General features: G+C 25.5%; 4 protein-coding genes across 7 annotated transcripts in view; all 4 read right to left on the bottom strand.

Annotated features, from left to right (window-relative positions):
- Positions 1–16,205, bottom strand: part of LOC122502045 (ankyrin repeat domain-containing protein 6) — a 208,774-nt gene that overhangs the window by 112,342 nt on the left and 80,227 nt on the right. The window contains exon 1 of one of the 4 annotated variants that reach the window (XM_043611915.1): positions 413–1,066. The exons of 2 other annotated variants lie outside the window; for them this stretch is intronic. The gene's annotated coding sequence lies outside the window, so the exon portion shown is untranslated. Of the gene's footprint in view, positions 1–412; positions 1,067–16,205 lie in introns of those variants that run through there. One more of the 4 variants, XM_043611912.1, reaches the window with a different exon arrangement.
- LOC122502052 lies at positions 7,405–8,757 on the bottom strand. The gene is made up of 2 exons (XM_043611922.1): positions 8,524–8,757; positions 7,405–8,422 (listed from the first exon to the last, which is right to left on the bottom strand). Exons 1-2 carry the CDS (start codon positions 8,552–8,554, stop codon positions 7,434–7,436), a joined length of 1,020 nt encoding a protein of 339 aa, XP_043467857.1. The 5' UTR covers positions 8,555–8,757; the 3' UTR covers positions 7,405–7,433.
- Positions 8,848–13,780, bottom strand: LOC122502044. Its single transcript, XM_043611911.1, has 8 exons — positions 12,907–13,780; positions 12,415–12,735; positions 11,610–12,131; positions 11,368–11,495; positions 11,047–11,256; positions 10,485–10,714; positions 9,741–10,137; positions 8,848–9,454 (listed from the first exon to the last, which is right to left on the bottom strand). The coding sequence occupies exons 1-8, from the start codon at positions 13,778–13,780 to the stop codon at positions 8,903–8,905; spliced, it is 3,234 nt and encodes a 1,077-aa protein (XP_043467846.1). The 3' UTR covers positions 8,848–8,902.
- LOC122502049 lies at positions 13,755–16,143 on the bottom strand. The gene is made up of 4 exons (XM_043611919.1): positions 15,718–16,143; positions 15,187–15,619; positions 14,805–15,004; positions 13,755–14,481 (listed from the first exon to the last, which is right to left on the bottom strand). The coding sequence occupies exons 1-4, from the start codon at positions 15,973–15,975 to the stop codon at positions 14,095–14,097; spliced, it is 1,278 nt and encodes a 425-aa protein (XP_043467854.1). The 5' UTR covers positions 15,976–16,143; the 3' UTR covers positions 13,755–14,094.

Genomic DNA, 16,205 nt, shown 5'->3' with positions numbered 1-16,205 from the left:
TTTTTAAAGTAACTTCTCATTATACTTGATTCAGTCAATTCTATAACAAACTTTGGTTGTTTAAAATAAATTTTAATTGTTTCAATATCGAACTTTAATTTTTAAAAATAAATTTTAGTTGATTCAAACGAAATTTCTGTCGATTCAAACAAACTGTAATTGACGCAAATAAATTTTACTTGATTCAACCAAAAGTTGAATCAAAATTATTTTCTGAGTGAAGAATCTTCTATTCTATTGCTTCAAAGTAAAGAAAATATTAAAAATTACAATTTAATTTATTTAGAGAAAAAATTTAATTTTTCTAAAAATGCATATTCAAAAAAATGGGAACACCAAAAAAATTCGCAAGGAAACAAGTTGAAGAACTACGCCATTTTGGGTGCATGTTTGTGCATTCTCAAACACTTACCGGTCTTTATATTCGAATGCAGGAAAAATACTCCTTGGTAATGTAATCCAAAAATAAAAACAACATTTGTTGAAAATAGAAAAACACAAAAAGGCACAAACACTGAATTTCAAATCACTTTCTATGTATATTTTTAATATATATTCTGCACAAAATCACACTGCTGAAAATAGAAATACCACCACTGAATTCTGCTCTTGTTGCTTTTCTTATCCACGCATTGAAATTACCAGAACTTTCTCACATATTATCACTGAGTAAAGATTTTTGTTACCGAATTTTGTAATAATTTCTAATCAAAATTTTTTCACTCAATAATTAATTAATACGGCAAATTAAAATTCATCCATTACAAAAAGAATGCAACACTTCATTTTTAATCACCTTTTTTCAGTGCCCACTGGGAGTAAATTGGGTCAAGAAAAATTTTAAAAACTATATTTTTGAAAAAAAAATCGGTGCAGAGGGGGGATTATTTTTTGAGAGTAATTTTTTTGTTTAACGGTGCGGAAAAAATAAAAAGAGATTATTCATTGATTAATTGAGTTAATACATTGAGCGTATGTGTGATATATAAAAGTGAACCGAATCGAAAAGGCAGTTGCACTAGGACTGATCAACAGATCGTAGAGAGGATCGAGAGATCCGGCGACTCCAGGGAGTTCTTCAGATCCCCTTCTACACCTGCTCTCTTACCCTTTCCCTTCAGCCACGTCGTCACTTGATTCGGAGCCCGTTCTAATGTTTATAAAATTTTCATCAATTTTCTAAATTTTATGAAAAATTATTATTGATAAATAAATATTGATTTAATTTGTTAAATATTTTATTTAATTATTATGAACGTAGTACTAGAGGGACAAAAGATTAGTTAAAATATTACTAGAGATAGATAGACCTACTAGAAATATTACTAGAGTGACAAAAAGTTACTAAGAATATTACTAGAGGGACAAGTTAGTAAAAATATTACTAGAGTGACAAAAAGTTAGTTAAAATATTACTAGAGTGTAAAGAAGTTACTAAGATTAATTCTAGACAAACAGTTTGTTAGAATATTACTAGAGTAGCACAAAGTTAATAAAATAATACTGGAGGGACAATAAGTTACTAAGAATATTACTAGAGGAACAAAAAGTTAGTAAAAATATTGCTAGAGTGACAAGTGGTTACTAAGAATATTACTAGAGCGCCAAAAAGTTATTAAAATATTACTAGAGTGTCAAAAAGTTACTAGGAATAATTCTAGAGTGACAAAAAGTCAGTGAAAATATTACTAGAGTGACAGAAAGTTAGTAAAATATTACTAGAGGGACATTAAGTTACTGAGAATATTACTAGAGTGACTAGAAAGTTAAAAAATTAGTGTAATATTGCTAGAGTGACTAAAAATTAATAAGAATATTACTAGAGTGACAGAAAGTTAATAAAAATGTTACTAGAGTGACAGAAACTTGTATGAATATTAGAAGAGTGACAGAAACTTGTAAGAATATTATTGGAGGTACAGAAAGTTTGTAGACATATTACTTGAGTGTCAAAAAGTTACTAAGAATATTTCTAGAGTGACAAAAAGTTATAAAATATTACTAGAAGTACAAAAAGTTAGTAGAAATATTACTAGAGTGACAAAAAGTTACTAAGAATATTTCTAGAGTGACAAAAAGTTTGACAGAATATTAGTAGAAGGTCAAAAAATTAGTATAATATTGCTGGAGTGACTAAAAATTAATAAGAATATGACTAGAGTGACAGAAACTTGTTAGAATATTATTAGAGGTACAAAAAGTTAGTATAAATATTACTAGAGTGTCAAAAAGTTACTAAGAATATTTCTAGAGTGACAAAAAGTCAGTAAAATTATTACTAGAGTGCCAGAAAGTTAGTAAAATATTACTGGAGGGACAATAAGTCACTAAAAATATTACTAGAGGGACAAAAAGGTAGTAAAAATATTACTAGAGTGACAAAAAGTTAGTAAAAATATTTCTAAAGTGACAAAAAGTCAGTAAAATTATTACTAGAGAGACAAAAAGTTTGTAAAAATATTACTAAAGTGACTAGGAAGTTAATAGAATATTATTAGAGTAACAAAAACTAGAGTAATACAAAGTTAATAAAATATGATTGCAGGGACAATAAATTACTAATAATATTACAATAGGGACAGAAAGTTATTAAAAATATTACTAGTGTGAAAAAATGGTAGAAAAAAAGTTACTAGTGATTATGTCAACGCCTCTTGAGAATGACTTTATCGAGAGTCGACTGTACTGCAAATAAAAAGAGAAACTCAACGGATTTACTTTTTTTAACATTTTATAAGAACTGAATTTTTATTCACAATTAATTTTGCTGACATAATAAATTTTCAATTATCCCTAAAAATGAATATGTTTTCTCAAAAGAAAAAAACAAACTTCTATCATTTACACTAATTTTTGATCTCCACTTGAAGATATTTTTGTTCTAAATTTTTTTCCCCTTTCATTCACACTATCATTAGTCGTTTTAGTTTTACCATAAAGTAAAGATCGTGAATTTTCGTGTTTTATTTTGTCGAAAATTTCTATTTGTTTTTCAACACTACTTCTATTATTCTTCATTTCATTTATTGTTAAATGACGAATTTTTCTCGGTGTTTCATCAATTTTTGCACTGATTGCATTGAATAGAGAATTATTATTGTACGGATTGATTTGTAATTTTGAATTTTCATCTTTTTCTGTCCAACGTCCTCGTTTATGATAAACAACATCGATAAATGAATTTGTCGATTCATTATTCCAAATAACGTAGAGCGGTGGTTTTCTATATTTACTCACACGAATACTTCTTTTTATTGCTTTACTCACAAAACTCAAATGAAATAATCCAGCTGGTCCATTATTTTCTAAATTTTTTATTATTTCATCAATTTTCTGCTTTTTTGGATTAAATTTATTTTTTGTTTTTGAAATTACTCGTTTCGATTGTTTGGAATTTTTTGATATTATTAACGAGGTTTTTTTCTTCGGCACGAGTATTTTTTTATCCAAATTTTTTGTTGGTCTCATTTCGAAAACTAAAAATCAAATTTTATTTTTATTTTTTACTTAATATTAGGTTATTTTTTATTATAATTTTTTCTATAACACCCGTTAGTGAAAATTAATTTTGAAATATATAATAAAGTTAGTGAAATATAATTACTTTTGCGAAAAAAGAAGTTCTATATAAAATTTCTTCTAATTCTTTTTCTTAATAAATAATTTTAATAAATAATTTACATTCGAAATGAAAAATTTTCCTTAACTGTCAATTTATAACTGTTTACAACTTTCAACAAAGACAACTTCATTTCAATAAATTTTTTTCAGATAAAAATTGACAAAAATTTACTTAGAAAAAAAAATTTACTTAAAAAAAAGTAAGTAATGATAAAATAAAAATTGAATTGAATCAAACTATTTTTATTTTTTATTATTGAAATGGAAAATAAAAAATGGTTTTTTTACAATAATTTACAATTTTTTGTTTTTTTTCCTCTTTTTTTTGATCGGAAATAACGAAACTAATTTTGGATAAATTGTTTTTACAAAAACGTCAGCGCAAACATTTCCATATGACGACATATGATGTCTTAGTACAAGTTTAACACTTTTTATTTCCCTCGCTTTTCCCACTGGTTTTCCATTTAAATATTCAATGCCAAGGGGAAGATCTGTGTGATCCAATTCATCGGCAAAAATTTCCACTTTTTCCTCGACAGAACCATTATTCAATCGATTCATCGCCTTCTCGGCAGTTTCAGTGTCGAGTGCTAAATGAGTCACAAAATTTTGATCACTTCTACTCAAAAATGCCGTTGTCCTCTTGTCTTTCGAGTAATTTTGCACTGATCCCAAATAATCTAATCACACAATTAAAAGAAAAAAAAAATTAAAATAAAAAAAATTTTTTAATTAAAATTTTTAATTAATATTTAATAATCAATAATTAACTATTAATAATTAATGCCTAAATAATAATTAATAATTAATAAAAAGCCTTTAATAATTTAAAAAATAAATAATAAATAAATAATAATTAAAATTAATAATTTTCCAATTCTTTAATTTTAATTAATAATTTTTAATCTTTAAAAATAAATGTTTAGAATTACTTTTCGATTTTTCATAAGAAGCATGTGCCCGAGGAGATCCCTTTTCAAAATATGGATAAGAAATTCCATTTTGGGATTTATTTAAAATTCTCTTTCCATCGCTTTCATTTTTACCAATATATCTTGCTCCAATTATCACCGAATCCATTGGATTTATTCGATCATTTCGATTTTCGAGAAGTTTTACAATTTTCAATAATTCAATAATTTTTAATTCCTTTCTATGTTTCATTACATTCTGTTTAGCAAATTGTTCATTTTTCTTTACATTTTTTTTCAATTTTCTCATAATTTCATTTTTGAAACAATTTTAAATTCCTATATATATTTAAAAAAATGCTATTTAGCTGTATTTATATTTTCACAATACATTTTTTTTTATTTATAAAAAAAATACCCACAGTTCTCATAATTTTCTACTTTTCCTCAAAATATCCCTTTAATTTTTCTTTTAGAAACACTGAATTAATAATTTGTTTTTAAAATTACTTTTAATGAGTAATAATTAATTTTTGTTCACATGGTCAATATTTGATAATTTTAGAAACAATTTTTTTGTTGAAATTTTGATAATATTTTTTTACCTGTCAATACTGTTTTACAGTATTTGAAATAAGTGAAATTGGTTTATTGTCTTGACAAAATAATTAAGGGTAGCTGCCTTCAAGTTTAACGAAAAAAAATTTTTTTTTTTCGATAAGAAAGTTCAATTTTGATAAGAAAAATATTTCAAAATTAACTTTTCTATTTTAATAGGTATATCAATTAAGGAAAATAATTTTTAATAAAAAAAATATATAATCCTTTTTTTTTTATTTGGAAAAATGTTAACAAATCTTAAATAAAAATAATTTCTTAATAGGAAATAAAAATATTTTCAAATAGAATTTAAATTTATATTTTTCTATTTGAAATTATTTCTAAATTAGAAACTAATTTAATTTCTTTACAATATTTTTCTATTTGAAAATATTTTTAGAAAAATATCAATTTAAATTTTACTCAAAAAAAGTAAACAATTTTAATTAAAAAATATTTTTAGGAAAATACTATCAATTTAAATTTTATTTTAAAATATTAAACAATTTTAATTGAAAATATTTTTAGAAAAATAAGTATTACCGATTTAAATTCTATTTAAAAATATTTTTAAAATAAAATAGATAAATTCAATTTGAATAAAAGAAATATTTCAAATTATAAAATTTTTCGTTTCAATATATAAATGAAAAAATATATTTTTTTGCTATTCAAAATAATAGAAACGGAAAAATAATAAAAATAGAATAAAATAGAAGCGGAATTTTAAAAAAATATCACCAATTCACCAAAATCACCAAAATACTTTCTAAATAATTTTTTTATTACTCTTCTTTTTGTTCGACACTTTTTCATTTCTGTAATAAATAAATTAACACCCGTAATAATTTCACTGCACAAACAAAGATTTGCCAATGCTTCTATTCTACTATTGTCATCTTCGTCGTTATTTTCTAAATTTTGCAAAAAATCATCGAGAAATGTTCTCTTCACTCCCTTTTGCCAGAGAATAAATAACGGTGGATTTAATGGCGTATAAATTCGACTGTTTAATTGTATTAAATCACTGATAAAACCAAGTCTCATTGATGTTGCATGATTTCGTAAATTTTTCAAAGCACAATTCTCCTGAATTTCATAATTACTAAATACGTCTTCATATAATTTTTTTGTCTTCACTTTTTTCACTGTTGACAATTTCTTGATGCATGCCTTTCTAATTCTCGAACCTTTACATTTGAGATTATTTTTCGGTTCATTTGTATTCTTTTTTCTTGGTGCCATACTATTTCAATAAACCTGGAGAAAAATTTATTTTTACAATACATTTTTTTATTTATTTATTTCAAATCAAATTAAATTGGAAATTAAATTTAAATATTTTTGAAAATTATAGTTTATAAAGTAATGTCGAATTTAAATTAATTTTTTTCTTTTGGAGAAATAAAATTTGTATTTATTCTTTTTGTACTGCAATTTTCTTATTTTTATTATTATTGGATTTTTTTATTTTTATTATTTTTATTATTTTTTTATTTTCATTATTTATACTGTTTTTTATATTTATTATTTTTGTATTGCATTTTTTCTCTATTTATTGCCTTTTTGTATTTTTCTTTCTCAAATATTCGTTTAAATCAATCAAAGTGAATGTACTCACTACTTTATATTTTTAATAAATAATTTGAATACTAAAAGGGGAAAATTAATATCACAAATAATTTTAAATGATTTTCTCATTTACTTAAAATGTTAACCTACCTAATTTAATTCTCAACTGTCAAAATTTTCTTTTTGAATTCTACAAACTGACTGCCTTCACTTATCAAATTTTTTTCTCATTCAGATTTTAAGAAATTCGATGATATTTTTTTCTATTACGAAGAAAATTAATTGAAATATTATAATTTATGTACTTTTTGTATTATAAAATTTTGAATTAATATTTTTATTATTTATTTTTATTTATAGTAGACAAAAAAAATTTTTTAATAAACTCCGAAATAAGAATACAAATGAATTTTGAATTTCAGTTTTATTTTACTTCTAATATTCGCTTCAAATTCGCTTCGCTCTATTTTTGTATCCAAATAGAGAAATTTTGCTGAATTCTTCAAATTTATAAATTTCTAATTTAAAATTTACATTTTTTAAATTTATAATTTAATATTTACAATTTGTAAATTTATTATTTCTAATTTAAAATTTCGAATTTATAAATTTTGAAATTTGTAAAAATTCAGAATTTTAAAATTTTTAATTTGTAAATTCGTAATTATCGTTGCATTTTCAATTTTTTTTCTTTTCATTTTTAAAATTTAGAGATTTTTTGGTAAATTATAATCGTGGATAAAAAGTGTGAACAAAGACATCGGCCATTCTATTATTTTGCTGTTGCATATGATGTCTAAATACTATTGTCAAAACCGAAATTCTTCTCGGACTTCCATCGGCAGAACCATTTCTAAACTCCTGTCCTTGAGGCAAATCATCTTCCCCCAAATCTCTGATACTTAAATTTACCGCTTCACTATTTGAACCATTATTTAACGATTCCATCGCCCTTTGAGCAGAACTTGTATTAAATGCCAAATTTCCAACATAATTTTGATCGTTTCTGCTCAAAAATCCCGTTTTCCAACTTCCTCTGGAATAATTTTCAACCGAATCGTCAGATCCAGTTGCGCTCGGATGCGAAGCATGTCCTCGAGGATGGCCTTTTAATCCACCAGGATGGCATCTTCCATTCTGGGAATCATCGATCACTCTCGCTGCATCATAAGGCGATCTTCCTTGATACCTCGCTCCACCAATCATAGAATCTAAAACTTCCTGCCAATTTTGAATTTTTCTTAATTTATCCAAAATTCCCCCATAATAATTTTCGTGCCTTCGCAATTCATTGAGACACTTTTTTCGAATTTCCAGCGGTGATAAATTCACTTGATACGCAATCACTTCGAAGCAGCAACTGTTCTTTTCGGTTTGATTCAAAAAGGGATTTTTTCCATTGTTTAAGGTCCAGTGACCATCATTAAATTCAATATCAATTGCCGAATTTGTGCCTTTTCCCAATTTAAAATTAAGATTATCTTTCCGATTTCTCACGTGAATTTGTAGATTTAGTGCTTTGCTGATAGCAATTATTTGCAGTATTCCAATTGGTTGGCCATTTTCCACATCGTCAATTAATTTGCTAACAATTTTCAAAGACGTTGAATTTGGCTGCTGGAGAAAATTCACTTTCTTTTGACTTAATTTTGCCAGAATTCCAAAAATTCGACGATGTGCCAACCATTTTTCAGTTCCTGTGAAAATTTTCTGACCTGAAATCAAATTTCTTTTTAGATTTTCTACTTTTTAGAATTTAATTCTTTTGAATTGAAGATTGAAAATTAAAAACAAAATTAGATTTTTTTTCACTCACCATTATTTTTGTGTCCAAATAAAATTTTCATTTTTCAAATCCACTTTCGTTTCACCAAAAAATCTCCAAGTTTTCTTTCTCTATTTCTCCATTATTAAAAACTAAATTTTATTGACAAACTGTCAAAAATTAAAAAAATTCATTTCGAACTGTTTCGAAGTATTTTAAACATGATTAACTTGCAATACGTAAAATTTTCGAAAAAACCCGGAAGAATTCGTTAGAAAAATATTCGAATTGACATTTTGAACAATTTTGAAAATTGAAAATAAAGTACTCGAAATTTAACAAAAACAAGCAAATAAAACAAAAGAACTCATTGAATTAATTTCAATTTTTTTTACTCTTAGAAAACACAATACAAAAATAGTTCATTTAGTTAATTTACATTTTTACTGAAAATCATTTTCGAAAAATGATACCTTAATATCAAATTTCTCACTGATTTGCGAGCAACAAAATTTTTGTCTTCTAATAAATCGTCAACTTCTTTCGAAGCAAATTCCGATCCGTAGATTAATAAATTCTTACACTCTTCCATATTTCCCAATAAATTCTCAGCTAATTCGAATAATTCATTCATGTGCTTCTCCGATAAAGAAATACCTTTAAGCGACAAAATTTTCTCCACAAGATCAATGTAAGTGACGAAAGAAGAAATTGTTATACTTTTAGTTGTCATTACAGACTTGAGATTAAGTAGAAATTGCAGAAAAGTGAGAAGAGAAAATTTATCTTTCATATTTCTTTTTGTGAAACTGTCGAAAAAATTTTTTCCCACATCAATCAATAATGGAACAAAATCAATGTCCGAAGATTCAAGACTCTCTGTAATTGCATTCAGCCAAGGAATAATTCCATAATAATTAACGAGCGAACAGGCAGATTTCGGTAATTTCGCCACTGAATTTATAATTTCCAGGATGAATTTCTAAAAAGAGAAAAGAAAATTTAATTATTTTCTAAACAAAATTATTTTCTAAATGAAATTATTTTCCAAATAAAATTATTTTCCAAATAAAATTATTTTCCAAATGAAATTATTTTCCAAATAAAATTACTTTCTAAACAAAATTATTATCTGAATAAAATTATTTTCTAAATAAAATTGTTTTCTAAAGAAAATTTTTTCTAAATAAAATTATTTTCTGAACAAAATTAATTTCCAAATACAGTAGAGAAATTAGGAGTGAAAAATGAGAAAATATAAAACTCACTCTTGTTGCTTTGTCCGATAAAGAAGAGACGTAGAAGCTCAAAAGAATGTTAAATACCGAACTGTTGATTGCAATTTGCAAATCGTTTTCAACACGAAATCCATCGCGAATCACCTCCAAAATCCAAGAACGATGCGCCTCGTAATCGATTTCGGTGCTGAAAAATAATTTTTTGAATTCCGGTATTTTGTTCAATTTCAATGCGGGTCGAGCCATGAAAAATTTATGCAAAGGCCAATAAAGTGGATGTAGAGGTTGAGTTCCAACAATTGAAGAACGTGCCAAAAATGTGGCGACAAATCCATTTAATCTCACTTCTTTCATAGACATTTCCAATTCAACGATTCCATTTCTCAGAGCATCGATAAAGCGAACCCACAATAAACTCTCGTTCGATCTACAATTTTTAAATTTGATTTTTGTTAATTTGAGAAATTTTATTAATTCACAATAATTAATTCAAAATAATTATAATTAAAGAAAATCATAATTAAAATTAAAATTTATAATAAACCATAATTATAATTTATTGTAAATTGATTTAAATTATAAATTCATTTCAATTACTACAAAAATAGGAAATTTACTTCAATTTTATAAATTAACTTCTATTATAAATTGTATTATAAATTTCGATTATAAATTCTTTTATAAATTGATTTAAATTATAAATTCATTTCAATAGCTACAAAAATATGAACGAAAATTGAAAATTGTGGAAAAAGAATTTTTTGAATAATAGACCTGACAACATCCGGATTTTCCAAATGAGAATAAAATCTCGAGAGAACGGTGAACGATGCTAGACGAATTTGTTCGCAATCACTACAGCCGGCAATCAACATTAAAGCTAAAGCACCACTGTGAGTGACTCTGTGATAAGCAACTGGATTATGAACAGATAACAATTCGCATAATACTGGCAAATAAAAAGCAGGATCATAGACATCCTCTGGAGTGCACAGCGAATCATTCTAAAAGAAAAGAGAAAATTTAATTTTAATAAAAGTTTTAAGAATAATTACACTTTTCAAAGAATTCCATTAAAATTGTTTTAAAAACAATTAAAATTCAGCATTGAGTTTTATTATTTAAGAAAATAAATGAATTCCTAAAAAAAATGTATTATTTATGAAAATAATTAAATGTTTGCATAGAATTTTATCAAAATTTCGTTTAAATAATTGAATTCTTTTGAAAATAATTTTAAAAAAACTGACTTTTACGGACTTGAAGCAAATTTACGGACCTTTACAAAAATTTGCTTTTCTTTTTTTTATGACAAAATATTTTAAAGAAAAATTACCTTCAAAGTTCGTTGAACAGGAAATTTTGTAATTGTACTATTGACAATTTCCGGTAAAAAAAGATCTAAAATTTGCGAAGTCTTCGGTTGATTCCAAAGTGCATTGTCAATATCAGTTTTAACACTGTAATGTGAAGCTGCAGCACTGCCCCATAAAAATGGTCGATATTTTGATAAATCAATATTCGAATTCTCGTATTCTTTCAATATCTGAAAAAAAATGTAATTTGAAAACAAAACCAGTAAATCGAAAACAATATTTTAAAAAACAAAAATAATAATTTAGTAATTTTTTTTATTTTTTATTAAAATTCTTCTCACCAGTAATAAAATTTGATCACATTCACTGAGCGATGCATTGTACGCTGATAAATAAAATGGAACATGATTTGGTAGCATTATTATTTTATTCTTTCGTATCAGGATCAGTAACAATTCTACTAAATATCCTGAAAGAATAAAAGAAAAAGAATTTAAACAGTATTCAAATTTCAATTTTATAAATTGAAAAAACAAATAATTTAAATTAGAAATATTAAAAATTGTAATTTTGAAATACATACTTTTTATATTTGAAGAACTCAACATAATATCGACATATTCCGAATGACTTGTTGCTAATCCAAAAATAGTTGTGACATATTCTTCGTTACCATTGTCATTGTATGCTATACTGCAAATTGAAATAACGGCTCGAAACAAAAGTGTATTATCAAATAATTGTTCATCATCAGTCAATTTTAAGCACTGACCCAAAGAAAATCTTATGAATTGTGCCCAAAAATGATTTTTACTCAGTTCATCATAAACGAATTTTTCATCATTCTTCTTTAAATTCTCAACTGTTGTTATTAATTTTCGGCTAAGAAAATTTAATTTCCTTTTATTCTTCGCCAAAGTAGTTTTACTTTTCGATAATTTTAATGTCAATGCCATTAAATGTATTAAAACTTGTAAATATTCTTTATACATTTTCATCTTTCCAAAACAACAGTCGATAATTTGCATATATTCTATATTAACGTTGACAAGTTTATCGCCATTTACTAAAATAGAATTGCAAATTTCCTCACACGTTCGTGAATCTAAAAAATGCAAATTTAAATTAATATTTTCAATATTTTGAATATTAATAAAAATACTATTTAAATATGAATTTAAATTTAAATAGAAATACTATTTCAATAGGAATTTAAATAGAAATAGAAATACTATTTAAATAGGAATTTAAATAGAAATATAAATATTATTTAAATAGGAATTTAAATAGAAATAGAAATACTATTTAAATAGGAATTTAAATAGAAATAGTATTTAAATCTGAATTCAAATATTTAAAATAAAACAAAAGAATAAAAAATGATTTACCAAATGTCGATTCAATTAAATAAATTACAGCCACAACATTTTCTTGAATCCAAGAATTCTCTTGTGAATTTTCTTTCAGATATGTGATAATTTCATTTTTATGCAAGTCGTGCAATTTAATTAAAAATTGCCTGTCCCAATTGTGCGTTAAATTACTTTCTAATATTGGAAATATAATATTAGACATTTTCACTATCGAATCGTCCTTTTTGACAAACTTCAAAAATAGAGAAATATCGACAACATTTCGTTTGACAAACAGTGAGAACAATTCAACAATTTCCGGTCTCATTTTACTTGACAGCAATGAAGACAACAATCCTAAAAAATAAAATATATTTTTTATTATAAAAACATTTAGAAAAATCATAATGAAAAACAGTGTTGCCACAAAAAATTAATTTTCTTTTTCTTTGATTTTCCCTGATTTGTGGCAACCCTGAAAAATTCAAATATTATATTATTTATTAATATTATTTAAATGATATATACCTTTTTCGATGTTTCCAATACTGTGAGGAAATTTTTCCACATATCTACATAAACATTTCTCCCAGGTAATTGTATCAATTGTCGAATTCAATACACTTAGAATCGAAAATAATTTTTTTACAACACCAAAATCGAGAGGAATTGATTGTTTTTCCACTTCTAAATCAATTAAATTCGTAATCGTAATTCCCCAAGTTGACATTGATGTTTTATTTGATGAGAGAAATTTCTCTGCAGGCAATTCCATAATCATACTAATTAAATCAACAATTTCCCCCGGATTAAATGGAAGAATTTTAAAAAATTCTCCCCTCACCAATTCTTTTGTTTTACCACCATTCTTACATTTTTCAACACTTGCTTTCAATAAATTGAAAAATTTCTCTTTATACAAATTAATTGTGGCAATATTTTGAAAATCTTGATTAAAACTACAAAGAGTTTGACATATTATTAAAAATGTGTCTGTAAACAATTCGTCGACAGTATTTTTCTTTTTGTAAACGGGAAGAAAATATTCGAGTACAGAAGAATTTTTAAAAATACAATTCACACTTTCATTGAGAACTTCTTTTTTCTCAAAATCGTTTGATATGTGAAGAAGAGAAATTATAATCATCCGACAGTTGTAATTATTATCATCGTTTAATGTTCCATTTTGTCTGAATCGTAATAAATGAAATAATGTCATTCGCAATAAAGTTGAAATCTCATTTTTTGTCAACGAATAATTAAAATTGATATTTTCATTTTCCAATTTAAAGGAAATATTACTTTCTCCTGTGGCTCCTGTGAATAGTCTGTTGATGTCAACTTTTGTTGTTGACAACAAAGCATCTTTTACACAATTCATCACTTTCACTTTATCACTCATTTCACTTATAGTTAATTATTCGAAAAATTATAAATTTTCATTGAATTGAAGAAAAAAGGGTTTTAAAAATCGCAGTAAATAAAAAAATCATTAGAAAATATAAACACTTCGTGTCCACGACTTCCACGACAAACACGTGGAAATAATTGAGGTTAGCTTTTAGTTCCACAAAATGAACATAGAGTGGAGAAATTCAAATATTCAAAACTCTTTGCAAATTAACACAAAAATATTCTTTTATTTGAATATAGTTACAAAAATTAAAGTCTCTTTTGTATATAATTATCAACTATTTTTTTGTTTCTCAGTCATTTTTAATGGTCTTTTGTAATATTAATTTTATTTCCCTCATTTGGATCGATTCTTATTCTTTTTGTCGATGTTTTTGATATTGTTAATAAATCAATATTACGTTCACCAACAGTTTTACAAAGTAGCGAACAATTTTTACAAACTTGTCCCTTTTCTAAACGAAGCTCACAATTATTGTGTCGCCATTTATAAATTGCTTCGTCACGAAATGCAAATTTTGAATTTGATAATTCCGTTAAACGTGGACCGCCTTCGCATATTTTTAATGCATCAATTTGTCGTAAAAATTCTTCAACATCACTGATACCTTTTGGTGGTTCATATTCGACGTTTGGAAAAAGTTTACCAAAAAAATAGATTTTCACATTGAAATTCTCGTCGAAAAATACCTGAAAAAGAAAAAATTAATATTCATTAAAAGAAGAAATTGAATATTCAATATTTTTTATACAGGCTTGCACACAAGAATTTGATTTTATTTTTTCCTGATTTAAGGATTGAAATTTTTTTCCCTGACCCTAAAGAATATCTTCATTCATTCTCTAAAAATAATTGGAAAGACAAAAATTCTTCTTTAATTAAATTATTTTTAATTATTTTTGAGAAAGTTCGTTAAAAATTCAATTATTTATTTAAAGAAAAAAAATTCTAAACTGAACTTGTTTACAATTAAATTTAACTGAATTTAGATAATTTGAACATTTTGACTTACTGATTTTTTAAGAATTGGAGGAACTCGATGATCGCTACTTAATTCTGCTAATTCTGCAAAAATTACTCCCTTTTGAGGTTGTTCGCAATTATGAATATTCCAGGCTCTATTCGGTAGACGAGGTTCAATTAGTCCATTGTATATTTTTTCAAAGAACGTATCCTTGATCGTTCTCATTCTAATCATTTGAATACTGTTACCTGTAAAGGGTCATTAAAAATCAATTAGAAAATCACAAGAAGGGAATTTCCAAAAATTATTTTTATTATTCAAATTAAATAACAATGGAAAGTATTTAAAAACTATTTAAATAGTTTTTAAATAGTATTTAAAAGCATTCTAAAGTTTTGATGTCTGAAATTAAAAAAACTAAATAACCAACCTCTTTCGTTATTGTTGAGTTTTGCTTTCGCTATTTCGGCAGGTGGAATAATTTGCTTTTGAGTTAAAGAATTTTCCTCGGAATTCGATGTAATTAGAGAAGAATTCAAATTCACACGATCGACTAATTCTTTATTAGATTTCTTTTCAACTTGAGAAAAAATCACAGGTAGCTTTGTTGGTGCAGTATTCAAAGGACGAACAATTTTCTTTATCGGAAAAGTAAGTTGAGGTCTTTTTTCAGACATTGCTACAATCATTTTAGGCTCCGTCTTAATAGATTCTATACAAGGAACAATTTTATTTTCAATTATCATAGAATTCGGTGGTAATTCCTTATTATTTGTTTCCTTTTCTCTGCAATAAATGGCAATTTCATCGTCGAATCTTGAAGGAATTGCTCCATTAACAGGAACTCTTAATTTAATGTTTTCCTGGAATTTATTCGATTCGAAAATAATTTTTATTTTTAAATTAAAAACGGGCATAATAATTAATTTATTGTGTTACGAAATAATATAATTATACTTACATTATTAACATCTAATGAGGTGTTAGATCCTTCTCCTTTTTTTAAACACGTAAACTCCAAAATATCCTTAGGACGAAAATGTTTCTCACAAACACGACCATTTTGTGGCAAAATCGTCCCTGTACATTGAACTGCTTGTTGCCATTGTTTAAATAAATTAGGATCCTTAGGAGTTGGAAAAAATGTCACGAGATAATTATTTGCATTCACGCAATATTTTACATCGCATCGTTTCTGCCAGCTCTTCTGATGTGACATTATTAAAACTTAATTTCACCCACTTTCACTCACACTGTCACTGAATAAATATTCAAGAATAGTTTTGTTTATAAAATTATAAACAAATAAATTATTCTACCTTTTATAGGTTATGCCTATCATCCAATGTTTTTGTCAAAAAATAACAGTCAACTTGACTGAACTTGACTCAAGACAAGACTGAAATATTAACTTCCGGTATGAAGCACGCAACCTGGTGGTCGATGCTA

This window comes from Leptopilina heterotoma, unplaced genomic scaffold, assembly GCF_015476425.1.
Source record: "Leptopilina heterotoma isolate Lh14 unplaced genomic scaffold, ASM1547642v1 Lhet_22, whole genome shotgun sequence".
NCBI classification, from domain to species: Eukaryota; Metazoa; Arthropoda; class Insecta; order Hymenoptera; family Figitidae; genus Leptopilina; species Leptopilina heterotoma.
Note: the sequence above shows the minus strand (reverse complement) of the source record. Positions and strands in the feature narration are given on the sequence as shown.